General features: G+C 48.1%; 1 protein-coding gene across 1 annotated transcript in view; it reads left to right on the forward strand.

The window, feature by feature from the left end:
* Positions 1-22,937, forward strand: part of PIK3C2B (phosphatidylinositol-4-phosphate 3-kinase catalytic subunit type 2 beta) — a 397,956-nt gene that overhangs the window by 260,768 nt on the left and 114,251 nt on the right. Inside the window, exons 13-14 of the mRNA XM_086923460.1 lie at positions 12,228-12,395; positions 18,915-19,026. Coding sequence (XP_086779586.1) covers positions 12,228-12,395; positions 18,915-19,026 — 280 coding nt within the window. The remainder of the gene's footprint in view (positions 1-12,227; positions 12,396-18,914; positions 19,027-22,937) is intronic.

The following is a 22,937-nucleotide window of genomic DNA, read 5'->3' on the forward strand; positions in this document are numbered from 1 at the left end:
GCCCAAAAGCAATCCCGCAACCCCTCCTCGCCGCTGTCCGCACCCCCAGACAAGGAAGGAAGGAAACTGGACACCATAGGCAAACGGTTCTCTACCACGTCCGCCATGACCATCAAGGTGGCGAATTCCATCGCCCTACTTGGGCGCTACAACCGCCAGCTATGGGAAGACATAGCCCCCTATCTGCAAGGCCTGCCATCCACGGTCCAGGACGAAGTGAAAGCTCTCCTAGCGGAAGGACAAAACTCCGCGGCTGAAATCATCGACTGCGCCATCGACGCAGCCATGACGGGATTCCGCCAGTTGGCCGGGGCTGCCGTGCTCCGCCGCCAAGGCTGGCTCAAAGCAACGTCCTTTCGACAAGAGGTCCAATCTAAGGTGCTGGACATGCCGTTCGATGGTCAATTTCTCTTTGGGGAGAAGATAGACGAAGCACTCCAGGCCATCAAGAAAGATACCGATACGGCGAGGGCTCTGGGCTCCCTCCAGTCCCGGAACCAGTCCTTTCGGGGGGGCCGCTCCAGAGGTCAGTACTCCTACAGAGGTTCCTACCAAAATCGGTCGTCCTACTCCTACGGCAACAGGAACCAGCCCCAGCACAAACAACAGACCCGACAGTCGTCCTATGGGAGGTCGTCCTTCAGAGGCAAATCCGCCAAGAAGGGCACTGGCGGCCGCCAGTGACCATTTACTCCAGCCAGTCCCACCACCATCTCAATCCTTTCGAATTGGGGGAAAACTGACCCACTTCCTCCAAAATTGGCGAAAAATCACTACGGATCGGTGGGTACTACAAATAATTCAATTTGGACATTCCCTCGAAATGGTCAACACCCCTCCCAACACTCCTCCGCTGAAGCGTGCTCACAAACACCTGCACCTCCTTCTCAAGGAAGTATCCGCCATGTTGGTCAAAGGAGCCATCGAAAGAGTCCCAGAGTCCCAGAAGGGGAAGGGTTTTTATTCCCACTTCTTCCTAGTCCAACAGAAAGGGGACAAATGGAGGCCGATCTTAGACCTCCGGGCGCTCAACGCCTTCCTGCGGAGTCAATCCTTCCGGATGGTCACAATCCAGGAGATCCTGGGGGCGCTGGAAAGAGGAGACTCGATGGTCTCCCTGGACTTACAGGACGCCTACTACCATATCCCCATCCTCATACGGCACAGGAGGTACCTACGGTTCGAAATAGCAGGCAGACATTACCAGTTCAAGGTCTTGCCATTCGGCCTCAAATCTGCACCACGTATCTTCACGAAGTGCTTGGCGCCGGTGGCAGCCTTCCTGCGACAAAGGGGTCACCAGGTATTCCCCTACCTGGACGACTGGCTGGTGAAGGCGCCTTCCCCGGAGGGCGCGACTGCTTCCTCCAACGCCTGCAGCGCTCTTTTTCAACAGCTGGGTCTGACGATCAACCTCAAAAAATCCTGCACTACTCCATCAACGAGGATCACCTTCCTAGGGGCTACCTTGGACACGAAGCGCGCAAAGGCTTTCCCCTCGGAGGACAGGACCAACAAAATACTGTCTCTGGCCGCGGCTGTGGCCAAGAAGTCTCGCATCAAAGTCCGGACATTCACCTCCTTGCTAGGGATGATGTCCTCCTGCATTCTCCTCATACCACACTGCAGGCTCCGCATGCGTCCCCTGCAGGAGGCGCTGGCGAGACAATGGAAACAGAGTTCCGGCTCCTTCGAGGACATTATCACAATCACTCCGGCCATCACAAAGGCCCTTCTGTGGTGGAGAAACCGGACACACCTGACGGCCGGCTTGCAGTTCCTCCTGCCGCCGGCACCTCTGGTCATCACGACAGATGCCTCACTGGAAGGCTGGGGCGCGGTTCTGTTGGACCTTCGAGTCAGCGGCAAATGGGACGCCCAAGAGAAACAACTACACATCAACCTCTTGGAACTGAGGGCAGTGTATCTGGATCTGCAGGCATTCCTGCCACGTATCGGAACTTCCCCGGTGCTCGTCAAAACGGACAACACCACGACGATGCACTACCTGAACAAACAGGGGGGAACGCGATCTCTCTCTCTCTCAAGAGAATCGCAAAAAATCTGGAACTGGTTGGTGGCACACGGGCTCTCCCTCAAAGCGGAGTACGTTCCCGGGAAGGACAACACTATCGCGGACGCCCTCAGCAGACAGACCTCTCTCTCCCACGAATGGGAGCTGAACGGCGACACGGTGGCCCACGTCTTCTCGCAATGGGGGACCCCGAGGATCGATCTCTTCGCGACGGCAGGGAACGCCAAATGCCCAAGCTACGCAAGCTGGCATCCCCAACGGGGGTCGCTGGGAAATGCTTTTTCCATCGGCTGGTTCAGCGTGTTTGCGTACGCTTTTCCTCCGTTCCCGATGATACCGAGGCTCCTCCGGAAGATGAAGACGGAGCCGTGCACCCTGATCCTGATTGCTCCGTACTGGCCGAGACAACACTGGTTCTCGGACCTGCTTCGCCTTTCCATCAAGCCCCCGATTCACCTGCGACAACACCCGAACCTCTTAACGATGTCCGGGGGCCAGGTACACCACCCGAACCTCCGTTCGCTCAAATTATCGGCCTGGCTCCTGAGCACCGAGAGTTCGGAGACCTAGAGATCCCGCAGGACTGCAGGGCCGTACTAGCCAAAGCGAGGGCGGGCAGCACGAACAAGACCTACTCGCTGAAGTGGAAGAGGTTCTGCTTGTGGTGTTCGGAACAAGGCTTACACCCTCTCCGGGTCACCCCAGTACAGCTGCTACCATACCTCCTCCACCTGGCTCAATCGGGGCTGGCTCACGCCTCCATTAAGGTTCATCTGGCTGCGATTTCTAGATTCACCAGGACCTCATCTGGACCTTCCCTATGGTCCAGTCGACTGATAAAGCAATTTCTGAAAGGGCTCTACAGATCCTTTCCGAGGCCTCGGAAAGTCCCTCCGACCTGGCAATTGAACTTGGTGCTCAACCAACTAATGAAACACCCTTTCGAGCCCATACACCGGGCCACTCTCAAACATCTCTCATGGAAGACGGCACTCCTGCTCGCCCTGACGTCGGCCAGACGAGTCAGCGAACTTCAAGCGCTGTCTATTCAGGAACCGTATCTCCAATTCAGGCACGACCGAGTGGTACTCAGGCCCAACCCTAAATTCATTCCTAAAGTGCCGTCAGACTTTCATCTGAACGAACCAATTGTACTCAAGTCATTTTTTGCGAACCCTTCCACAGCGGCAGAAAGGGCGCTGCATTCCTTGGACCTTAAAAGGTGTCTCAAATTCTACTTGGACAGGACCAAAGAGGTCAGGAAGTCTTCTCAACTCTTTGTAGCCTACAGCAACCCGCGCATGGGTTTGCCCTTGACAAAACAGAGCATCTCCCGCTGGATTTCTTCAGCGATTGCTTTATGCCATGATCAGGCCGGACGGCCTTTGACGGACCGAGTGGCTGCCCACTCTACCAGAGCGATGTCAACGTCAGCGGCGCTCTTCGCTGGAGTGACGATCCTGGACATCTGCCGAGCGGCGACCTGGAAGTCCCCGCACACCTTTTCCAGGCACTACTGCCTGGACATCGAACTGCAGAAGGACGCTGCAGTGGGACAAGCGGTGCTGCGCCATCTCTTCCAATAAGGTGAGCCTTACCTCGTCCCGCCATCCAGGTATGCACATTCTTCATGGGTTTTTTCTGCTATATGCATGACTGTATATTGCCATGTTTCTCTCACGTTGTCTGTAATTTATGCAGGCCTGCTGGTTGTGAGAATGTGCTTTACCACTATGCATGTATAACTGCTGGCTACTCTGATTCAGGCATGTGGATCTATGAAAGACACCCAAATACTGGATAAGAAATGCGTTACTTACCTGTAACAGCAGTTATCCAGTATTGGTGTCTTTCATAGATTCACATGCAACCCTCCCGCCTCCCCGGTAAGGACTCACGTACCTCTATGTCTACATTGCGACACCCTATCTGGGTGCGTCCGAAAATCTGAGGGACTGAGGCTCCTCCCGGGAAGGTTCTAGAGGGAGGTCGGAGCTGATTGGCTAACGATGAGAGTTCGGTCCTTTTTACATAAGGACGTGGAAAGGCCCCAAAGGGGAGGCCCTTCGGCCTATATTCTCTATGTATGTCCTTAGGACATTACTTTTTTATGTACCGGAGGCTCCCGTCTCGGCGACGGGGAATGATTCAGGCATGTGAATCTATGAAAGACACCAATACTGGATAACTGCTGTTACAGGTAAGTAACGCATTTCTACCTTCCCATGTTAAACCGACCTAAGAAGGATGGAAGGGTGAGCTGGCCTTGCTGCGTTTTTATCTTGAGTCATGTCCTTCAGATGCTAAGGCAAACACTTGCTCACTTTGAGGCCATATAAAATAAAATAGGATTGAAATGTAGGTGAAATTATCCGAATGCAAGTATCCGATAGGTGCCTCTGCGCCACTTCTTCAAGAGCTAGTCTCCCTCTTAATATGGACACCTACAGATGTTTGCCTTCATTATATTAGTAGGCCAGTCATGTTCTTATTTTAGGGAGGTTCAGTTATTTTTTATTTATTTAAATTGAGCCGATTTTAAGCTTTTCACTTCCTGTGGTCATTATTTGCAAAGATAATATGGCATCACTTCTGGTGGAGTCAAACATGCATATTAGCATTTGTAATAATTAAAAAAACGGAAGCAAGCCCCCTGCGTTGTTCTAGAATGAAAGTCTGTATGGCTGCACTAGAGAGAGCGCAGAGTGCGGGCCTGGTGCAGTATCATGACTTTTTTTGAGCACACTGTAGGTATTAGATGCCATAGCAACGAAGGCTAAGATCACCGTCTTCCTGCAAATTAAAGTTGTCTTAAAGTGTTTGGAACAACAGATTCTGAATTCAATGTGCCGAATTCAACGACCTACGCAAGCAAATGATTGACGGAATGCTGAATAAATCATACATTTACCCCCAATCAAGAGATCTGGGTTAAATCCATCGTTCTTTTGCTCACCTACTTTGGACCCAGTCATATGCAAATCAGTCTGACCCTGTGCCTCATGGGAACAGTTCAGTCCGAACTGCCAGGCCAGTTTCTCCCTGGACCGGAAACAACGTCCCTGCACGGGTATCGGCTAAAAGAGGGTTTGGCTGTGAGAGCCATAATGTACCTGAGCCGGTTGTGTGATAAAGGAACAGATGGCGTTTTATGGAGTTTCACACGTCGCCGCACCACCACAATAAAGTTATATGGGAGCAGGTTGAAGTCCCAAAGGACAAGGTTGGGTCGAGTTCATTGGCATGTGGGAGGTGGCGCTGTATCCTGTATTCCACTCCTGACAACCTGGCCGTCCCAAGCGTTGTGCAACACGTCAGCCAGAGCAGCTGTCTTGAGGATTTTCCTGAATAGTTGGTGGGCCAGGTCTGTCTTCAGGCTGGGGTACAAGGCCTTGCAGAGGCTGTGGCCCTAGAGCCCAGAGATGTGTCACGGGCCTATTAATGGTCACTGGTGACTGGGCTATAGGTTGTCCAATTGGGATTCGTGACTTAGTTGTTGTGGTGGACGAGGCTACTGAACAAGAAAAAAACAGCCACAGATGTTAGATAAAAGCACTTCAAATATAACAGCAAGAAAAACGGAGTGTTGGTTCCCAGCAAGTGTCCCCTGTGTCCTGTGCTGTTGCTGTAGCTGTTCTGTATGCGAGGGAACCTTGGCTGAGCACAGGGGAAGCTTAGCCTGCTGTGATGCGATCACTGCACTTTCTGCGTATTCGGGGACGCACTTTCATCTTAATTGTGCCTGTTCCGCAACATGGGAAACGACCAAGGCGTGCCTCCACTCGCGCTGTGTTGTACGAATGTGCAGTTGTTGTTCTTAGCAAACTGGCCTGCATTGCTTCTTCGAACTGTGCGAGGCTTTATGGGAAAAAGTTTGTCTGCACTGCGGAGGTCAACGCGTGTGAAGGAACCACCAGCCTGTAGGGACAGATTTGCAGCGAACAATTCGACAACTGTTCTGGTGAATAAAGTTGTCACTTCCTGGAGGGCCCCTCGGACTTGACTCATATCCTACGCGTGTGCTGCATCCCTAGGGCCGGCAGGTGTCGCGGTGGCACGAGATGGGGTGGGGTTAAGGGTCAACACTCGAGCTGGATTGTGGGATGAGGGCGGAAGAGCGCCTGGTCTTTAAATATCACTGCACAGTGGACGTAGTGGGCACCAGCCCCAGCCCCGCCGAGCCTCTGGTATGCGAGGCGGTGTCACATTTTAAATTGACCGTGCTGTGGAAAGGGGCTAATTTTAGAACGGGTCTGTCCCAGGGAAAGGACACTGCCGGAAGTTTGGGAGACGGCAGGGGGACAAAGCAGCGAAAGTGGGCAGGGGAAGCCGACTGAATGGAACAGAAGACCTGCTCGGGTCAGGAAAAACTACAAGAGAAAGAAGGAATGAGCGCGAAAGACCAGGCGCTAGATCGACACAGACAGGTGTGGAGGAAAGGCTGCAGACAGGAGAACTGAGAGGGTTACCCCGTGAGGGGTTAAGCACGAGAGACCGAGAAACTAACGACAAGTCATTGGCATGAAAGCAAGCTGATGGGGAAATCCGGAAATCCAGCAATAACTCATTGACCGAATTTCCACGACCTGCCCAGAACTCAGTAACCGAATCTGCAAGACCACCCAGAATTTATTAGCAGAATGTGCAAGGCCCACCGGGAACTTGGAGATAGAATTTGAAAGACCCACCTGGAACCTGTTCACCAGGAATTCATTGACAAAGTCTGCAAGCGCAACCTAAACTCGTTGACAGAATCGAAAAGACCCGCCCATAACTCACTGATTTGCAACCCCCATCGCAAGGAAGTTATTGGAGGATTTGCAATTCAGACCACATTCCTGTGACACTCCATGGATATCCCATAAGGTGGTGGGGAACAGCTTTCTACCTGTAGACCAGAGGCCCCCTGCTGCGGGTGGTGAGGAAGAGTCCAAAGCCATGGACTTTGCAGGCCATCGCTTCTGCCAGGTATCGCCAAGCGGTGAGGGTCCCCTGGCCTGGCATACTCCCCAGAAGGTGTAGCTGGGTGGTTGTCCAAGGGTTAATCTGCCTGGCAGCCATTCTTGAGGTAACCCTGAGACTGCCGGGGAGGGGTGGAGGAGCAGGGGGTGGGGGGAGTCAGGGACTGGGTGTGTGCAGCTCTGATTAACTTTGGGTGGATGTTTTAACAGCTGGGAGCAGGCGTTCCACATTTCACACTGAACCACAAAGAAATTCCCAGGTATATTGTCAGCAAGGCTATCCGGTATGTTAAGGGAACAGATGATACTGTGCCTTGTCTCTATCCCAGGATGTTTTCTTCCTAGTGACATCATTGTTCATTTCTGCGCGAGTGCCAGAAAGAACTTGGAAGTGGATTTGAAAATGAACAGTCTGAACTTAGATTGGGTGGGACACGTATACCATGGCCAATGCTTACTTGTTTGTCATCATGTGTTGCCCTATGCAAGACCGTGCTGTGGTGTGTAGGAGTTGGGGATGTAAAACAGTGGGAAGAGGTAGGACATTAAGCACTGATAAGGTCTTAATAAATCTTCCCTTATTGGGATGTGCAAGATAGGGTTCTTAAAGGTTTTTATTGACAAGACCCCATTTTCCACAAGCAACCCAAGTTTGAGAATGTGTTTACCTTGCATTGCATTAGTCTGTTGGTTATGATGCCGTAAAGTTTGACCTCGACTTACTGGGTGACCCCAGCCCACCCAACCTACTATGCGCCCAGCCCACCCAACCTACTATGCGCCCAAAGCTCAGGACCTGCCGATATAAGGTACTTGGGCTCCTCACAGCAGTGTCACGGTCTAGATTATTGGAGCTGTGCAGAAAATGACTGTGCCCCTAATTCATGGACTTCTCTAGATGTGGGGAGTCCGAGTGCTCTTAAAGCTACAGCAATGTATGGAGCTTTCTTTGGTTTCGGTGCTCTCTCGAGTGTGCTGCATGTGGGGGAATCTACTGAATATGTTTTTTTGTGATTATAGGGTGCTTGTGGGCATGTGTATTGGGTTGAGGTCTATGGAAATCTACAGCGTGCTTGTATGTGGCTTCTCTAGTGTGCTTGTGTGTGAACATATGCAATGAGACAGTGGCGTAACGAAACTTGTGCCACTCCCTGCAAAGTTCAGGAAGTGGGCCCCAAACACTCCGGACCCAGTCAGGAGCTTTAAGTCCAGGGGTCCCACCACCCATGCACAGTGCCGGAGGGCCCCCCCTGGAGCTTCGAGGCCACCCCTCTCGCAACGCTGGGGCTGCAGGGACGGACTTCAGTTATGCCACTGCAATGAAAGAGTGTGAAGATCTGGAGAGTGTATGTTGTATGTGGGTAGATCAGTCCTGGGGTTGTGTGTGTGGAGATCAGTAGTGGGACTTTGTGTGTGGAGATCTGTAATGTACTTGTATATTTAGATATATTTTGTGCTTGTGTTTGAGGAGATCAGTGTGTATCCGTGTAGATCTATGGGGTGAGATTTTAATTGTGCTTGAATATGAAGTCGAAACATTTATAGGGTGTGCAAAAACTAGACGTATCCAGGTGCTGCGCATTTGGACCCGTCGAAACATCAGCTTAAAAGTGGTCAGTCTCTTGTTACTAAATTGGGCACAGTTGTCCGCTTAGCGGATATCCAGAAAAAACTGTTCCACCTTCAGGCAGCTGGCACCTACAAACGCTTGTAATACGAAATACTTATTTTAATAATTGGAGTATCCAACCTTTCTTCATCTAATGCTCTTAGAGCCCTGCATGGCTTGTAGACTTTGTCTAGTTTGCCAATGGGTCAAATCCTACTTCACATCAGCTTAAAAATCACAGCCAGAGTCCGAAACTTAACTCTCTTCACTCCTGGGACCCAGTGAAGCCTTAGAGTAATGTGCTTCTGCTGCCTTATAACAGGGACAGCACCTTCTGAAAAATTATTTGGATTTTGTAGGAAAGCCAATGTCTTTTGGAGATACCCACTAGAATGGTGCTGCTGCAATTGTCTTGATCAATTTCTGCTCTACCTAAGGTGGTTCTCTCCTTCTCTAAAGGGGAAGTTTGATGTTTCTAAAGTAAACAGATGTGAAAGCAGAAGGTATTAGTCAGGTGATTGACATTACCCCAGGTTCACTGTCGCACAAGATCCTATACGTTTTTACTTTCGGGAAATACACTATGGAGATCTGTTGCATTTGTAGTGAGATCTTTGGTATGTGGTGAGCCATTGTGTGCATTGGTGTATAGAGCGCTACAGAGTGTAGAAATGTATAGGGTGTCTGTAGTTCTACGGTGCCCAAAGATCTGTTTTGTGTGTATGTGTATAGGGAGATTTGTAGTGAACTTATGAGTATGTGAACCCACTCGGTGTGAAACCTAGACCAGGGATGAAATGAAATGCGTAGACAAGGGGCCCACAAAACTGCAGAAAAACAGGCATTGCTTTGTGGCGAGCGATATGGTTCCCAGTTTTACAAAGGGTTACGGAAGGACATTTCGTAGATGGGTCCATGGGAAAGTGAGGCATTCACCTTTACTGATGTAGCTTTCTGTAGGGACATCATAGTTTGACCCCTGGGGTTAATTCCACAAATTTGCCTTGGGGAAAAATGTGTTCAAAATGAGACATCCCATGTGATAGGGGAGGCAGCGGGCCACTGGGATGACCATTATCACTAGGAAGTGGCATAAAGGGGTGGCGGAATTCCCATAGAACGAGGGCACCTACAGCAGTTGTAATCTGTGTATAGTGGGATATTTGTGTAGCACTTTATACCACTCCAAGGTCACTTGAAAGCACTCGAGCAGCAGGAGTGATGAAAAGGGCACCAAGGAGAAAGGAAAGGAGGAGATCACATTGGGTGAATGACAAATGAGCCGTGTGCATGAAGACTTCTTTCCACAGAACGTTAAAATCCCACTACATAGATTTATAGTTGATCACGTGCCAGCAGATGGTGTGGGAAAGAAAGGTTGGGTACCAGGGAGCATGAAAGGTGAGGCGATGTAGGGGGCAGTAAAGAGGGAAGGAGTTGGAACATAGATAAAGGGGACAGCGACTCACAAGACCCTTATAGAAAGATAGAAATCATGGTACTCGGTGCAGCCCAGAAGACTGCCTCCTCATCCCCTGACCACAGAGTACACAGTCTCATCCCTCATGCATCGTGACACAAAAAAGATACATTACCTCTGGGCCCGCAGACGTGGAGTCACTGCTTTCCGCAGGTGCTCTTGGTAGAAAGCGACGTCTGTTTTCAAATTGAGCCCTGCCATAATGCTTCTGGAGGCTTGTCCAGCACTTTTCTGGAGCTTTCTGGCCTGTGCTTGGCCTGTGCTTACCTTCACATGCTCAAACCCTCACCTTTGCCAGCCTGCTGCTCCTGATGCTTATTGCTGAACCATGGATACAGCTTACAATTGGACTCATGGAGGATAGTTGGGCAGAACACTGCTTGGGCTGCTCTAAAATTCTGTGAGACACCAGTTTGTGGCAGTATTTTAACTGAGAATCTGGTTGTGTATACTTGCCTGTGCTTCACCCACAGCACGTAGGTGTTAAAGCGGGGGGGGAGGGTGTGTGTGTTTGTTTGGTTGTTTGTTGTTCTTGTTCCACTCTAAAGAATATGCGGGGATCCGAAAACTCATAAATGTACATTTCATGGTGAGTGACGAATTATATGATGGGTGCTGTGCCTGAAGTGATACATAGATAGTGGACAAATCTAGCATCATCTGACTGTGGGATACGGAGTGTGTGAATTGTCCAGTTTGAGGAAGAGCATAAAAATGGGAGCAAGAGTCAAAGCATCAGTGCGCAGGATTTCAACGGGTAGATAGAACTCCAGAGTAGTTTATGGTGGATGCATTATTATTTCAGAGTTTGAAGTAGAAGGACTCCTGCGAAACTGGTGGTGGTATACCCTCCTCTCATGCAGTTAATGTGTTTTATTTCATTTTGTTCATTCGGTCTTATGTTTTTATTGCATGAAAGGGGGCAGAGAACCTCACAAGTTTGAAAGAACTAGGGTGTAAAAGGATTCACTGAACAAGAAGGCTCAGGGATCAAAAGACCAGACTAAACATGTCATGCCACAGTACACCATCCATATATAAATGCAGTATCTGCAAGGCGTGTGACCACTGTCCTGATAACTGCTCATTTGGTTCATATCCACAACTATTGATACCTTGAGTCCTGTTCTCAAACTCAGAGGACCAGCTCAGGATCACTTCCGGGTGAATGGTGCATATACAGAATTAATGGCAGCTTTTCAGATGCGAGTGTTCCGGCTTCTATCTTAACCTTGAGATGTGGGTCTATATAGACACCCAGTTACAGAGGTGTTACAACCCTGCCGAAGGCGCCGAAGCACTGAGTTAGGTTATAGAGTTGTGCAGTTACACAATAGTGAAGCAATCTGGAACAGACAGTCTCTTGTTAATTAAAGCTCTGTGGCCACTTTAGAGACGAGCTGCTCTCCAGTCGCCTGTACCTATGTAACCGTTCTAGATGTGCCTAGGCCCCTATTTACATCAAACTTTCTGGCTGGACTACGTGAGACCGGGCTGTTCGAGTTCCATGGATTTGTCTGTGATACAACTAGCCACATTCCAAAAAATCTTCCGCCAAGCTAAACCTTTCCAACAAAACAATATTCTTTGTTAAATATGGCCTATGTTGTCCTACAAAATCTCACACACAACAAGCAAGGTCACCACGAATACTTTCACTGAACTAACAAAAAATCTGAAAACTGTAACAGTGATAAGATTCCTCATACAGCAAAGTTTTGCATTTTTTTGTCTCTGTAATTTGCTGGGAACCAGGATTGTGGGTTTAGAAAGGTGACCTCCTAGCAACGATAGTACCATTTTCCAGAAGTTGCCTGGCTGTCCTAGAGTGGACCGGTCTCTTCTACCTAGCCAGAGCTTATGGATAAATCCAGCATTCCCCGACTGTTCTCCCTGTTTCCCTGAGATAGGATCAGCATTCCCTAAACACCTGGGGCCCTCTGATCTTAACCCCATCCCCACATAGGAGCAGCCACCTCTGGTTACCCAGAGCTCTTATGCCCACCAGATAGCGAATTCAACTGAGCCGTCACCTCTCAGGTCAGATGTTATGGAAGTAATGGAAGGGGAGGCAAAGTTCAAAATATCAACTGTATGGCACCGAAAGCTGATATTCAGCAGCATGTCTCTTTCTCTTGACAGGATTTGTTTTCCAGTCCAGGTGAACCGGCTGCCCAGGGAGACTCTACTGACTGTGACGTTGTATGCAATCCCCAACCCACCACCCGGCAACTCTTCGGAGACCAGCAAGCAGAGGCGTGTTCCCGAGGCCCTGGGCTGGGTCACGACCCCTCTCTTCAACTTCAGGCAGTAGGTATCTCTCCAACCACCCTCCATCCCTCTGCTCACAACCCTCCTTCCTTCTCCCTTCTCTTCCCAACCCTTCATCCGTCTAGCCTCTTCCATCACCGCCATCGCCTCTCTCCCATCAGAGTCTTCTATCCCTCTCCTGATAGGCCTCTGTCCATCCACCTGCTTTTCCGGTTTACTGCCCCACTCCCATGGCTCTAGCCCTCCATTCCTGGGCCTTGGTTTCCTCCCAGTGCTTCGGCCTATAAACTTCTCCTGCCAGACCCCATGCCTTTCCCTCCCTCGCCTTCTCTTTCTGCTCAGCTCTCTCTTATTCAGCCCCAAGCCCTCCAGTTTTCTCTTCTCTTTTTTGGGAAGGAATAGCTACTGCCTCACAGGAAGTGTGCTCAGCTTGGTGTTACCCTCCGCCCTCTTCCCTCTCCTACAGTCTGACGAGCTCCCGGTTTCACCTGTAGTGTGGTAGCAGGCGGTGTACAAGGGCTCGCGCAGTGTGGCCCAGTGTTGATACATTTTCCAATAAAAAACTGGTTGTCCAGACGGTTGGTGTTTATCTATAACCACCTTCATTTACATTTAACCATGTTAAGACTGTTGCATACCACACCCAGCTAATGTAACTTTGTTCATAAAAATTCCCATAGCATAAGGAGATAAACTTTGAAAGTCCTGGAGCGCAGATTTGGAGAGTGGGACTTTAAATGCCTATTGGGTGGCATGGCAAGCAGCAGACCACTTGGCGTCTGTCGCATTCAGGGCCTCCTGATATTTTTCAGTGCTTCGCACCAACCCAACACGGGGTCAAAGTATTAGTGTCCACAAGTGTATATAGGCTGGCCCTCCCTAAAGAGGCACTCTGGAACTGGGGGATGAAGCATATGTTGGCACCACAGGGGGTGCAGTAGCACCCTGTAGCTAGAATGACCAGGTGTCCCGGTGTTGCCGGGACAGACCCGGTTTCCCAGCGGTTGTCCTGGCAGATTTCGGTAAAATTGGCTCATGTCACGTTTTTTTGAGACGGTAAACTGAAACCAGTGCGAGGCACTTTTTTAGGTGTTCCAAAGCAGGGCTAGTTAGCAGCTGTTATGAGTAAGCAATTTAATTAATAGATATGATGCTGGTTTAAAAAATTAAATTTTATTAATTTTCTAAGTGCGGAGTGCGCACAGTAGGACAGCCCCAGAAATTCACAGCTTCCTTCAGCTTAGGAGAGCTCGGACTGGAGAACCTCTAGATGGAACTCCTTGAAATGGGGACAGTGCTGTCCGCGATCCTATCAACTAGTAAGTGATTTCATTTTACTGCTGTGGACCCTCCCGGAGGTCGGCACACTATCTTCAGAGTTCTATATAGCGCAAACTTAACGTGAAGGTATCAGAGCGCTTTACACGAGCACCAGTTGCGTTACATGAGGACACATTCATTTTTGTTAGGTACAGGGAGTTTAAGTGATTTGCCCAGAATCACAGGATGTTGAGCGTCCTTGCCGAGAGTCAAACCCAGTTCCCCAGATTGGCGGTCGACCGCACTTGCTTGTTAGGCCACATCCTCTTCTCTAACTATCACTTCAGCCCACGAATCAAAGGGCGTTAGAGTGTTTCCATAACTGTTAGATTATCTTCTGTTTCTTAACCCCAGTTCACTCAGCGCCGCGGCCTCATTGAGTGAGGCTCCACACCTCGGTCTGGGTGTTTCCGTACTTTAAAGAGCGGGGGTATAACACTCCATCTCATGTTGCCCCCCTACTGGAGGCTGACTGCACAGCTTTTATATAGTTATAGGCCGCCATAGCGGGCTATACTCACCATTAAAGACTGTCTCCACCGTTTGATGAGGGCCTTTAACAAGTACACAGGGCGTTAAAGGCCGGTATAGCCCTCTATGGAGGGTTATAAGTTAGGCTCCCAGTTTTCAGTTTTTACTGATTTTTACATATAAATACAGAGAGAAAACAATGTTTTTCCTGTCTGTATTTATTTTGAAATGCGTAAAAATACAGAAAATTTCGCTTCTTGTGGATGACACTCTATGCTGTCCTTCATGAATTCCCAGCCAACAGCTGGAAGCTTGGGGAGGTAAAAAAAATGGGGCGAGATGTCCTTAAATACAGGCATAGCTCAACATGTATGTGTATATAATGCTAATATTTACCTATGGGTGTAGTGTTTTATTTTTGGCTTCCTAATGTGCTAAAAAGCAGCAGGTTTAAAGTATAAGTGCAAGTTTATCACTTAAATAAATGTGGAAATATACAATTTTACAACTCCATTTACTCTCAAAATATTAAATAAAAACAGATAAATACCAATGTTCAAAAAATAAATATCATTAAACCGGGAGCTCTAGTTATAAGGCTATTAGAACATTTCGCCCCTAGAGGGCCGAATGTTCTAATTTTGAAAACCAAGGCATCATGGAGCCGATGGGGTTAAAATCCCCATGAGCTCTGTGAGGCCTTTGTTCACAGCAACAGCTGTGAAATAAAACAAATGTTGAAATGTTGATGCTCTGGGCTTTACCAGCCATTAAAAGCCTGAAGCACCCCATTGCTTTCAATAGAGTGCTCAACATTCCAATGTTCTAATATACATTAGCTACGTCAGTGGGTTTCATGTCAGAGTTTTCCAGGCACCTCAGTTTAATTTAGAGTGTGTTGTACACCTAGGAAGACTTCATGGTGCATATAGCGCCTTGAGACCCTCACGGGTGAGTAGCGTGCTTTATAAACCCCCTGATTGCTTGATTGATACCCACTTGCATAAAGACATACAACGAGCCACAAGGCTCCCCTACAGACAACCAGGGCTTCAGTATTAGTTTGGAAACTCCGATGGTTCGCCTCAAGCCAAAGGGCAAATTCCAGCATTTGGTTGCTATTCCAAGCTCAGACCCTCCCGTGAGGACCTTACAGCAGGCTGACCATTGAGTACACGTTCAGAGAAAGAAGGGAGGTTTCTGGCAGGCGCTCAGTGCTCTGACACTTGGCTAAGAAGTTGGGGGGCCAGATTTACCAGAGTGCTATGAACCTCTTATATTGCCTTAAACAACATGTGTTCCTGACTGGGTAGTGGGCACAAGCTGGCCGGCCTTTTCTTGTGAGATGTCGTGTCAGCCATCGATACGCGTTGCTTCGTTTTTGCTGGCTTTTGCAGGCACTTTTCTTGTGGCAGCTCCAGGTAAAGGCATTTGCACTAATCTGTCCTGTTTACAAAAACGGTCCATGTGACAAAGCTATGCTGGGTCAGCAGAAAAGTGGACAAGACACGCTGTCAAACATGAAATTGGACATGGCAAGCCCTGGCCACAGCTGACACTTGGGTTTCTAGGGGGAGGCTCTAAGCATTAAATACGCGTATGAATGTGTATTCCTTGTGAGAGCACTGAATGTAGACCCAGGTTTCCAGACAACAATGTACCGCCCAGGCCTCCAACTCACTTCGAGAGGATACAAAAGTTCACTAGGCTCAAGGAACGCCTGTGGTGGCGTCTATTCCACTTTTCCATGAGCTTTGCCAAATATGACGGGCACGAAACTGGACACAGTCATATAAGGCCATCCTGGCCGAGAAACCCGCGCTCTTCATGCCTGAGCTGGGAAAGGCCTCAGAATTTCTCAACATTAAACAACGGTTATAGAATAGAAAATCTTGGGAAGGCGAAGCTCTGGGCCATCGCATCCCTCCTTCACAATCACTCCTCCGCAGCACCACACCGCATATCTCTTCTCCTTTACTCCGAACTCTCTTCTCCCCTCCCAGCTCCTCATCCTGTTCCATCCAACTCTATATCTCTCACCCTTCTCTCCATCTCACCTCTATGCCTTGCAATTAAGTTAAAGAAGACCTAAATTATCTTAAAAACCTCAGTGGTAAAAAAAAATGTTCTCCTATGTTGCACAGCTTCTTGGAGAAGCATTCATTTTTAATTGCCATTTTCTCTTCAGACGTAGTAATATGTCACCTTCAGTCTGAACAACTTCCATGAAGCTGGTTTTCATGCAGCCCTGGAATTCTCTCGACCATATTTGCAGATATAGGGCCATATGTATCAAAGGGTTTTGCCCATTCTGTTTCTATGGGAAAAAGTGTTCATACATATGGCCCATAGTTGCATGCGTTTTACTTCAGATTAGCACAATGTGTTCTACTACTGCGAAGCCAGAAAGTAATAATTAATGATTAGCATTGAAGGGTTGTTCATATAAATTACCATCGATCACCTTAATGTTAGTGCTCGGATTAGTAAATAAGAGTGAATTGTACTTTTTTTGCCACTACAATTAATGTGATGATGTTTGAACATAATTAACAGGATTTCCGAAATTTGTAACCTTATTGCGATTACATCACCACAGTTGCAGCACTGCGATGCTATCGGGTCACACATCCGTATTGCGCCATGACCCGAAACAGTTTATACACCATAATAATGCATATTACCGAACACTCTTGCACCATAACACACCATTCCTCCATCTTCCAAATCATACTGCAACCACTACTAGCCTAAACACCCCTCAAGCGGCACACAACACCCCCTTAATGTGTTACTTTGCACCACATCACCATACCAAACCTGCTGGACATGTCTTCACACTGAAAAGCGAATCACTCACTACACACATACAGACCACAAAACATCCTTGTATACCCCTTCATGCAACACAGCCAACCCCATCCCTCTCAATGCCCAAACCGCTCCATTCTTTGTACATACCAACACACTATGCTTTAACAAAACTGGAGCCATATGATTCACTCAAGCCAAAGGGCTACTATAAGTTGTGACCTGGTGCTGCACTTTGCACTAATACTTAAGATACTATTATTATTATTATTATTATTATTATTATTATTATTATATTCTTATATAGCGTCAGAATCGACCCCCGAAGGGGTATCTCCGCGCTTGCCTTGGGAACCCGTCCTGGTTTTTCCCTGTGAGATAGCCCCTACAGGGCATCCCCAAGGTGAAAGCCAGGCATCCCGCCGCAGGGGGGCCGTTGTGGAGATTAAGCAAGCTTAATGCCCAGAGTTGCAGAGTGTGAACCCATGATTAGGTCAGGCACCGAAGCGAGAATTATCAAGTCCATGGACATTTGAGCTCAAGACCCTGCCGCGTCGGGAATTGAACCCTGGTCCCGGGTCTGACCTCTGCTTCCGGGTCTGCCTGCTCTAACCAGTGAGCCACACTTCTCCACTAAACTACTAAAACACACTCATCACACAACTTCCCTCTCATTAATATGCAAAGCATACCAAGATCACCCCTGAAAGACCTTCAATCTTCCAGTGTGTGCCACAACACCAGAGTTCCTCAACCTCTTCATGTAAGACCCATCTACAATCTAACAACTCACCCGCCGGAAAAATCACACCAACTGAGCACATCCCTAATGACAGTCAAACCACACAAACACACTCTCAATATTAGACTATCTGAACTCTTCAGCATGAGTCCTGAACAATAACTTGGGGTCAGTGGAAAGGTCGAAAGAATCGCCCCACCCCTCTTTGGAGCTTTGAATTAGAATTAAAGGCAAACTATCCATTGAGCTCAGGTGACATTACACCTGCGTCCTCCCACATCCGCTACCAACCTTACACGCATCACGTTTTGGCTAAAGGTAGAAAGGCCCTCTCATCCCTGACTCTCTTCTGAAACACCATTCTTTAAGAATACCCACAAAATAGGTATGGGGGAAATTATGTTAAAACATGTAGGGGCCCATTCAGAAATATTAGAATAAACAGTTTTAAATCAACTGCCATAGGTTTCCTTATACGGTATAACAGCTTTAAATGGACAGGTGCTACCAGGTACTCAGTATCTGTACTTCTTTGATTTGGACAGGATAGTACTGGCACTTCTTAGCACAGCTTCTGTGCTCTTAATGGGCGAGTACCAGACCTTCTCAACAGCAGACAGGTACTCTGGGACAAGCAGTCCCTGCGCTGCTATATTTCCATTTCAAATACTGCTGATAACTGGGGTTTACATTCCTGAGTTGTAGGCAATTCCTAATCCCAGAAATAGTCCTGGAAATCGACAATTTATATTTTCAGCATGGGAACCATTCTTTAAAATGTTTATGAAGTATATTGGTATCCTTGTTATTTTGATGATCCCTCGCGCTTAAATGTCTGCGATATAATGTAATCTGAATGAGTTCCTCTGAAAATACCTATGGTAGTGACTCTGTTGAAAGGCCCATATGAAGTCGGAAATCCTGACACTGGAGAAGATCCTGTTTCTTAATAAGAAAAAAAGTGCTTCAATGGCGTCCTTGCAGCATGTTTTTTGTTTGACCTTTAAATTACAAGAAAGAATTAATTTTAGAAGCACTGAAGAAGGAAGTGCACAGGAAAGAGTTTTCTTCGGCTAGGAGTAAATTTGGGGTGGGTTTCCGCCTCTGCAGACTCTTGAAAGATTGTCCGCCTGGAGTCACCGACCTCTTCTCTGCACACTTGGCCGAAGCCTCTTTGGACACAAAAGGTTCTAAGTCTCCCTTTTGTCCTCTAGGGTCCTCACCTGTGGCCGGAAGCTTCTCGGCCTGTGGCCAGCGACGAAGGACAACGCCAGAGCCCGCTCCAGCGCCCCCAACATCAACCAGCCGGACAGCGTCATCCTACAGGTGAGTCACCTTTCCCGTTCTGTGGTGGGTGGAGAAGGGTCTCTGTGATTGCCACTGCACAGCAAGTGCACTGCAGCGCCCAGTGGATTCTGTTTACAAAAGAGTATCGGGCTAAAAAGACCAGAAAACGGTTGCAACAAAGATAGTAGTTCACCAATATACAAAGTATTTTTTAGACCAATTATGAACATTTTAAAAAATGACAAACTCAACAAAGTGGAATTGTTAGAGTTTAGATGAAGAGTTTAACCCTGTGAAACGAGAATTGTTATCTGAAAATACAAGAAAAACATTTGGACTAGTTAAGAATTTGCTCAAACGTTTCTGAAATCTAGATTACATACAATTGATTTGTTTCTTGTTTATTTATAGCACGTTTGAAATAGGCTAGTGAACAATAAATCTGAAAACGTTACTTGCCTGTGGCAGTAGTTTTGGAGTATTAATCTATTCTAGATTTGCGTGTCCAGATTTGACGTAAATCTTGCTCCCACACCATTCCACATATACAACCTGCTGATGTTTACCCTTAAAAAGATTGCATTTGTACTTTCTACAAGTAAGACCCTTGCTTGTCAGGGTCTCTCGTCGGCGTGGTCTCAGAGGTGTGTTTGTCGTAGGCTGCACATGCTGAAAGAGAGCAATTCTTAATGGAGCTGCTTATTTTGAATGGGTAGCCCGGCAAGCAGGAGATGAGTGCCTTTCGTTCATCCCTGATCACGGCTGGAGGCTAGCTAACCCGTGGGTTTTGTACAATCCTCTGTACAGCACCTCTGGCCGGGCTAGGAGAAGATGCGGGGGAATCATGCAGCCTTGCTCGTGGGTGGGATTTTTCCTTTTATTGTTCAGTCTTTTTCGGAGTATTGCTTGGCAGAAGATATGTTGGGATGCAGAGTCCCATGAGATGGCAGGCAGAGTGGACCACCCTGTTTCCAACATTTTCCAGCTGTTTTTCACTCTGATATGTTGCACTCTGAGGCAGAGGAGAGGGCCCTTTCTTTTGTGGGCGCAGCATTAGAATCTTAGAATGTGCACCCCAAAACAAGCTTACTAACATCAAAGCCTATGCCACGGGGTGGGGTGCTGGCAAGTCTGTATCTGGTACCCAGGGCCACTGGAATTATGCGTAAAGAGACGGACAAATTATGCAGCAGGATTGAGTAAATTATGCAACAAGAAAAGGTCAATTATTCAGCACAATGCGTGCATTTTGTGATAGTATTACTTTATTATTTTGTAATTTTTTGCACTTGTTAAATCTGTCTGGGTATTGGTTGCACCTCATTAGTACCGGTTTAGCACCCAAATATAGCAATAAACAATAAAAGTGACCACTCAACCTTTCATAAAGGCCTTACACTGCACGCAAATATGCGTCGCTGCGTTTTTAGTAACTTTTGAGCCGTTTGAGCAAGAAACAAAATCATTTTTTGTTAAAAACTGCATATTATGCAGATGATGATGAATATGGGGCAAATGCAGAAAATCTATAGTTATGCAAAAAACGATGCGGCTATACAATCGCATAATTCCAGTGGCCCTGCTGGTACCTCGCATCTCAACTTACCCTTGACCCGCTTGCTGTCTCGTATGGTTCTTCATGGCTGTCTCTCTTAATTCTCTGCCCCTCTTCTCTTCCCATTTTCTTTTCTTGCCTACATTTTCATCACATATTTGGCTCCATCCTGATCTTTTTTCATTCTGTCATCCATATCTCTTGATTTCCTGCCTTCTTTGTTTCCCTCCATTTGTACCGGTCCTTCTTACTCCTCCTCACTTCATCTGATACTCCCTTCTCCAACTTTCTGTTCTTCTTCCACTCTCCTCTTGCTTCCTTCAAATTAAACGTTTTCTTCACTGCATTTCTTTGCCCTCTTTCATTTTTTTTCTTTTCTTGCCTGATCCATTTTTAATTTTCAGCACTTTCTCAGTTTTTCATGTTCTCACTTCTAACTCTCTCTATTCTCTTTTCTTTCCCCGTTTTTCATCTGCCATTTCTTGTCTTTCGCTTTCTGTCTAACCGATTTTACCCATTCACTCAACATATACCTTGCTGCTTTTTATTTTCACCCAATTCTATTCCTCAACCCTCTTTTTCTCTCCCCCTTACCATCTCCTTCACTTATTTCCGTTTTCTCTTTCCTTGTTTTCTCACTACCCTCCTTTAGCCATCTGCTTCCTTGCTTGTCTCTCACTCTTATCTCTCTTTCTTCCTCCCCTTTCACGGTCACCCTCTTCTTGACCACCACAGAGCCCTACCAGCCTCGGCCTCCCTTCTCATTCGTCTTTGTTCTCTCCCTCCCCCCGTGTGGTGTTTAGACCCTTCACCGCTCGCACGGGCCTCCGTTTCACTGCCCCTGGCCTGCTTGCTCTCCGGTCGCAGTGTCTGTTGTGTGCGGCCCGTCGCACCGCACCGTGCGCCACGTGTCCTGCCCCGTGATGAGACCCGCAGGCCTGGCCGGGCCTGCCAGAGAGCGTCTGAGAGGAAGCAGCTGTGCTCCGCGCGCTGCCAGGACGAGGAGGTGTTGGAAGGGCCTTGTTGTGGTTTGGATCCGCCCGGAAAGAGAAGATGTGCTGGGAACAAGAGCCCTCCAGACCCCGGAGCTGCTTTAACTGAGGTTCACTCGCAGAGGCATCGAAGGGCTCTGGGCATGGAGACAGCAAAGCAGAAACATACATTAACAATGTCTGCCAGTCTCGAGACGACGACCTGCCCCTTTTAAATGGTGGAAGTCGGCGAGGTTGGCAGTGAGTGGCCTCGGTGGCACAGACCTGCTGAGGTCACCTGTCACGTCTGCCAGGTAGTGGCTGCGAATGTCTGGGAGAAGTGTTGTCTGAGACGTGTTGTTGCTTCGTGGCACGCATTTTGTGACGCTGCAGAGATCTTTTACTGCACCCTAGCTGTATCCTTTTCTGTCCGGAACAGGAGTCCCAAAGCCAACCTAAAGTCTAATTTCTAAATTGAATCAGTGACAAGTGCCCCTTTCTTCTTGGTGTCAGGCTGCCCTTTGCATTCCAGGGTCAGTCTCCCTTCACTGGCTGAGATGTGGCTGTGGATTGGAGCCAGTCACCGAGGGCCACTGCTGCTATGTGACAGCCACCAACACTGGCATGTTCCATAGCAGAAGAATCTTAAACTAAATGAAGGGAGGGCATGGAAAACCTCGCCGCTCGCCCCACCCACGCCACTTAGGCTGAGTCTGGTTTTGTAAAGGCTTTTCTGAGCATAGGGACCTGGAAGCTGTCTTGTCGGCCATCGACAAAGGGCAGTCTATATGGAGACCGCCATCTTGTCAGTTCTTGCACAGTGTGTGTCAGATGGACACCGCCATTCATTGGATTTCAATGAAACTCACAACACGTGCTTATCCCACACGCCCCACGCTTGAAGATAGGCGTGGGATCCCGGTTATAGGGGAACTGCATGAGCCTTTAACAGTCGAAGTTGACAGGCTCCCCAAAGAGTGTACAGGTAAAAAAGGCCTGTGCCCCTAAACTATAATCACACTGCCACTATTGCCAGTCACTTCGTAGCCTGGGATGATGGGGCATCAGGTTGGGGGTTTCCTTTGTGTGAACCCCATGCCAGCAGAAATGGGCTTTGCTGAGGAAAGGTAAAATGAAATCCGCAGCCATCTCGATGTACTCTCAGACTGTATTGGTTAATGGAAGAAAGCCTAGTCCATACTCAACAATAATGTACAGTGCATGGCAGTACAGCAGAGGTTTTGTAAGCCACGCAGAGTCCGTTTGTCGCAGAGTACCATGACCCCCGGGTCTAAAGCATAGCTCCCAGAAGAGCAGAACCTGCGCCCATGATGATCAGAATCTACTTCTGAGCGAGGTACAGCAAACGCTGGCTTGAGGAGTTTCAACTCTGGCTTCAGTAGGAGCAGAGCATGGTCATTCGA

This window comes from Lissotriton vulgaris, chromosome 5 (assembly GCF_964263255.1).
Source record: "Lissotriton vulgaris chromosome 5, aLisVul1.2, whole genome shotgun sequence".
NCBI lineage: Eukaryota > Metazoa > Chordata > Amphibia > Caudata > Salamandridae > Lissotriton > Lissotriton vulgaris.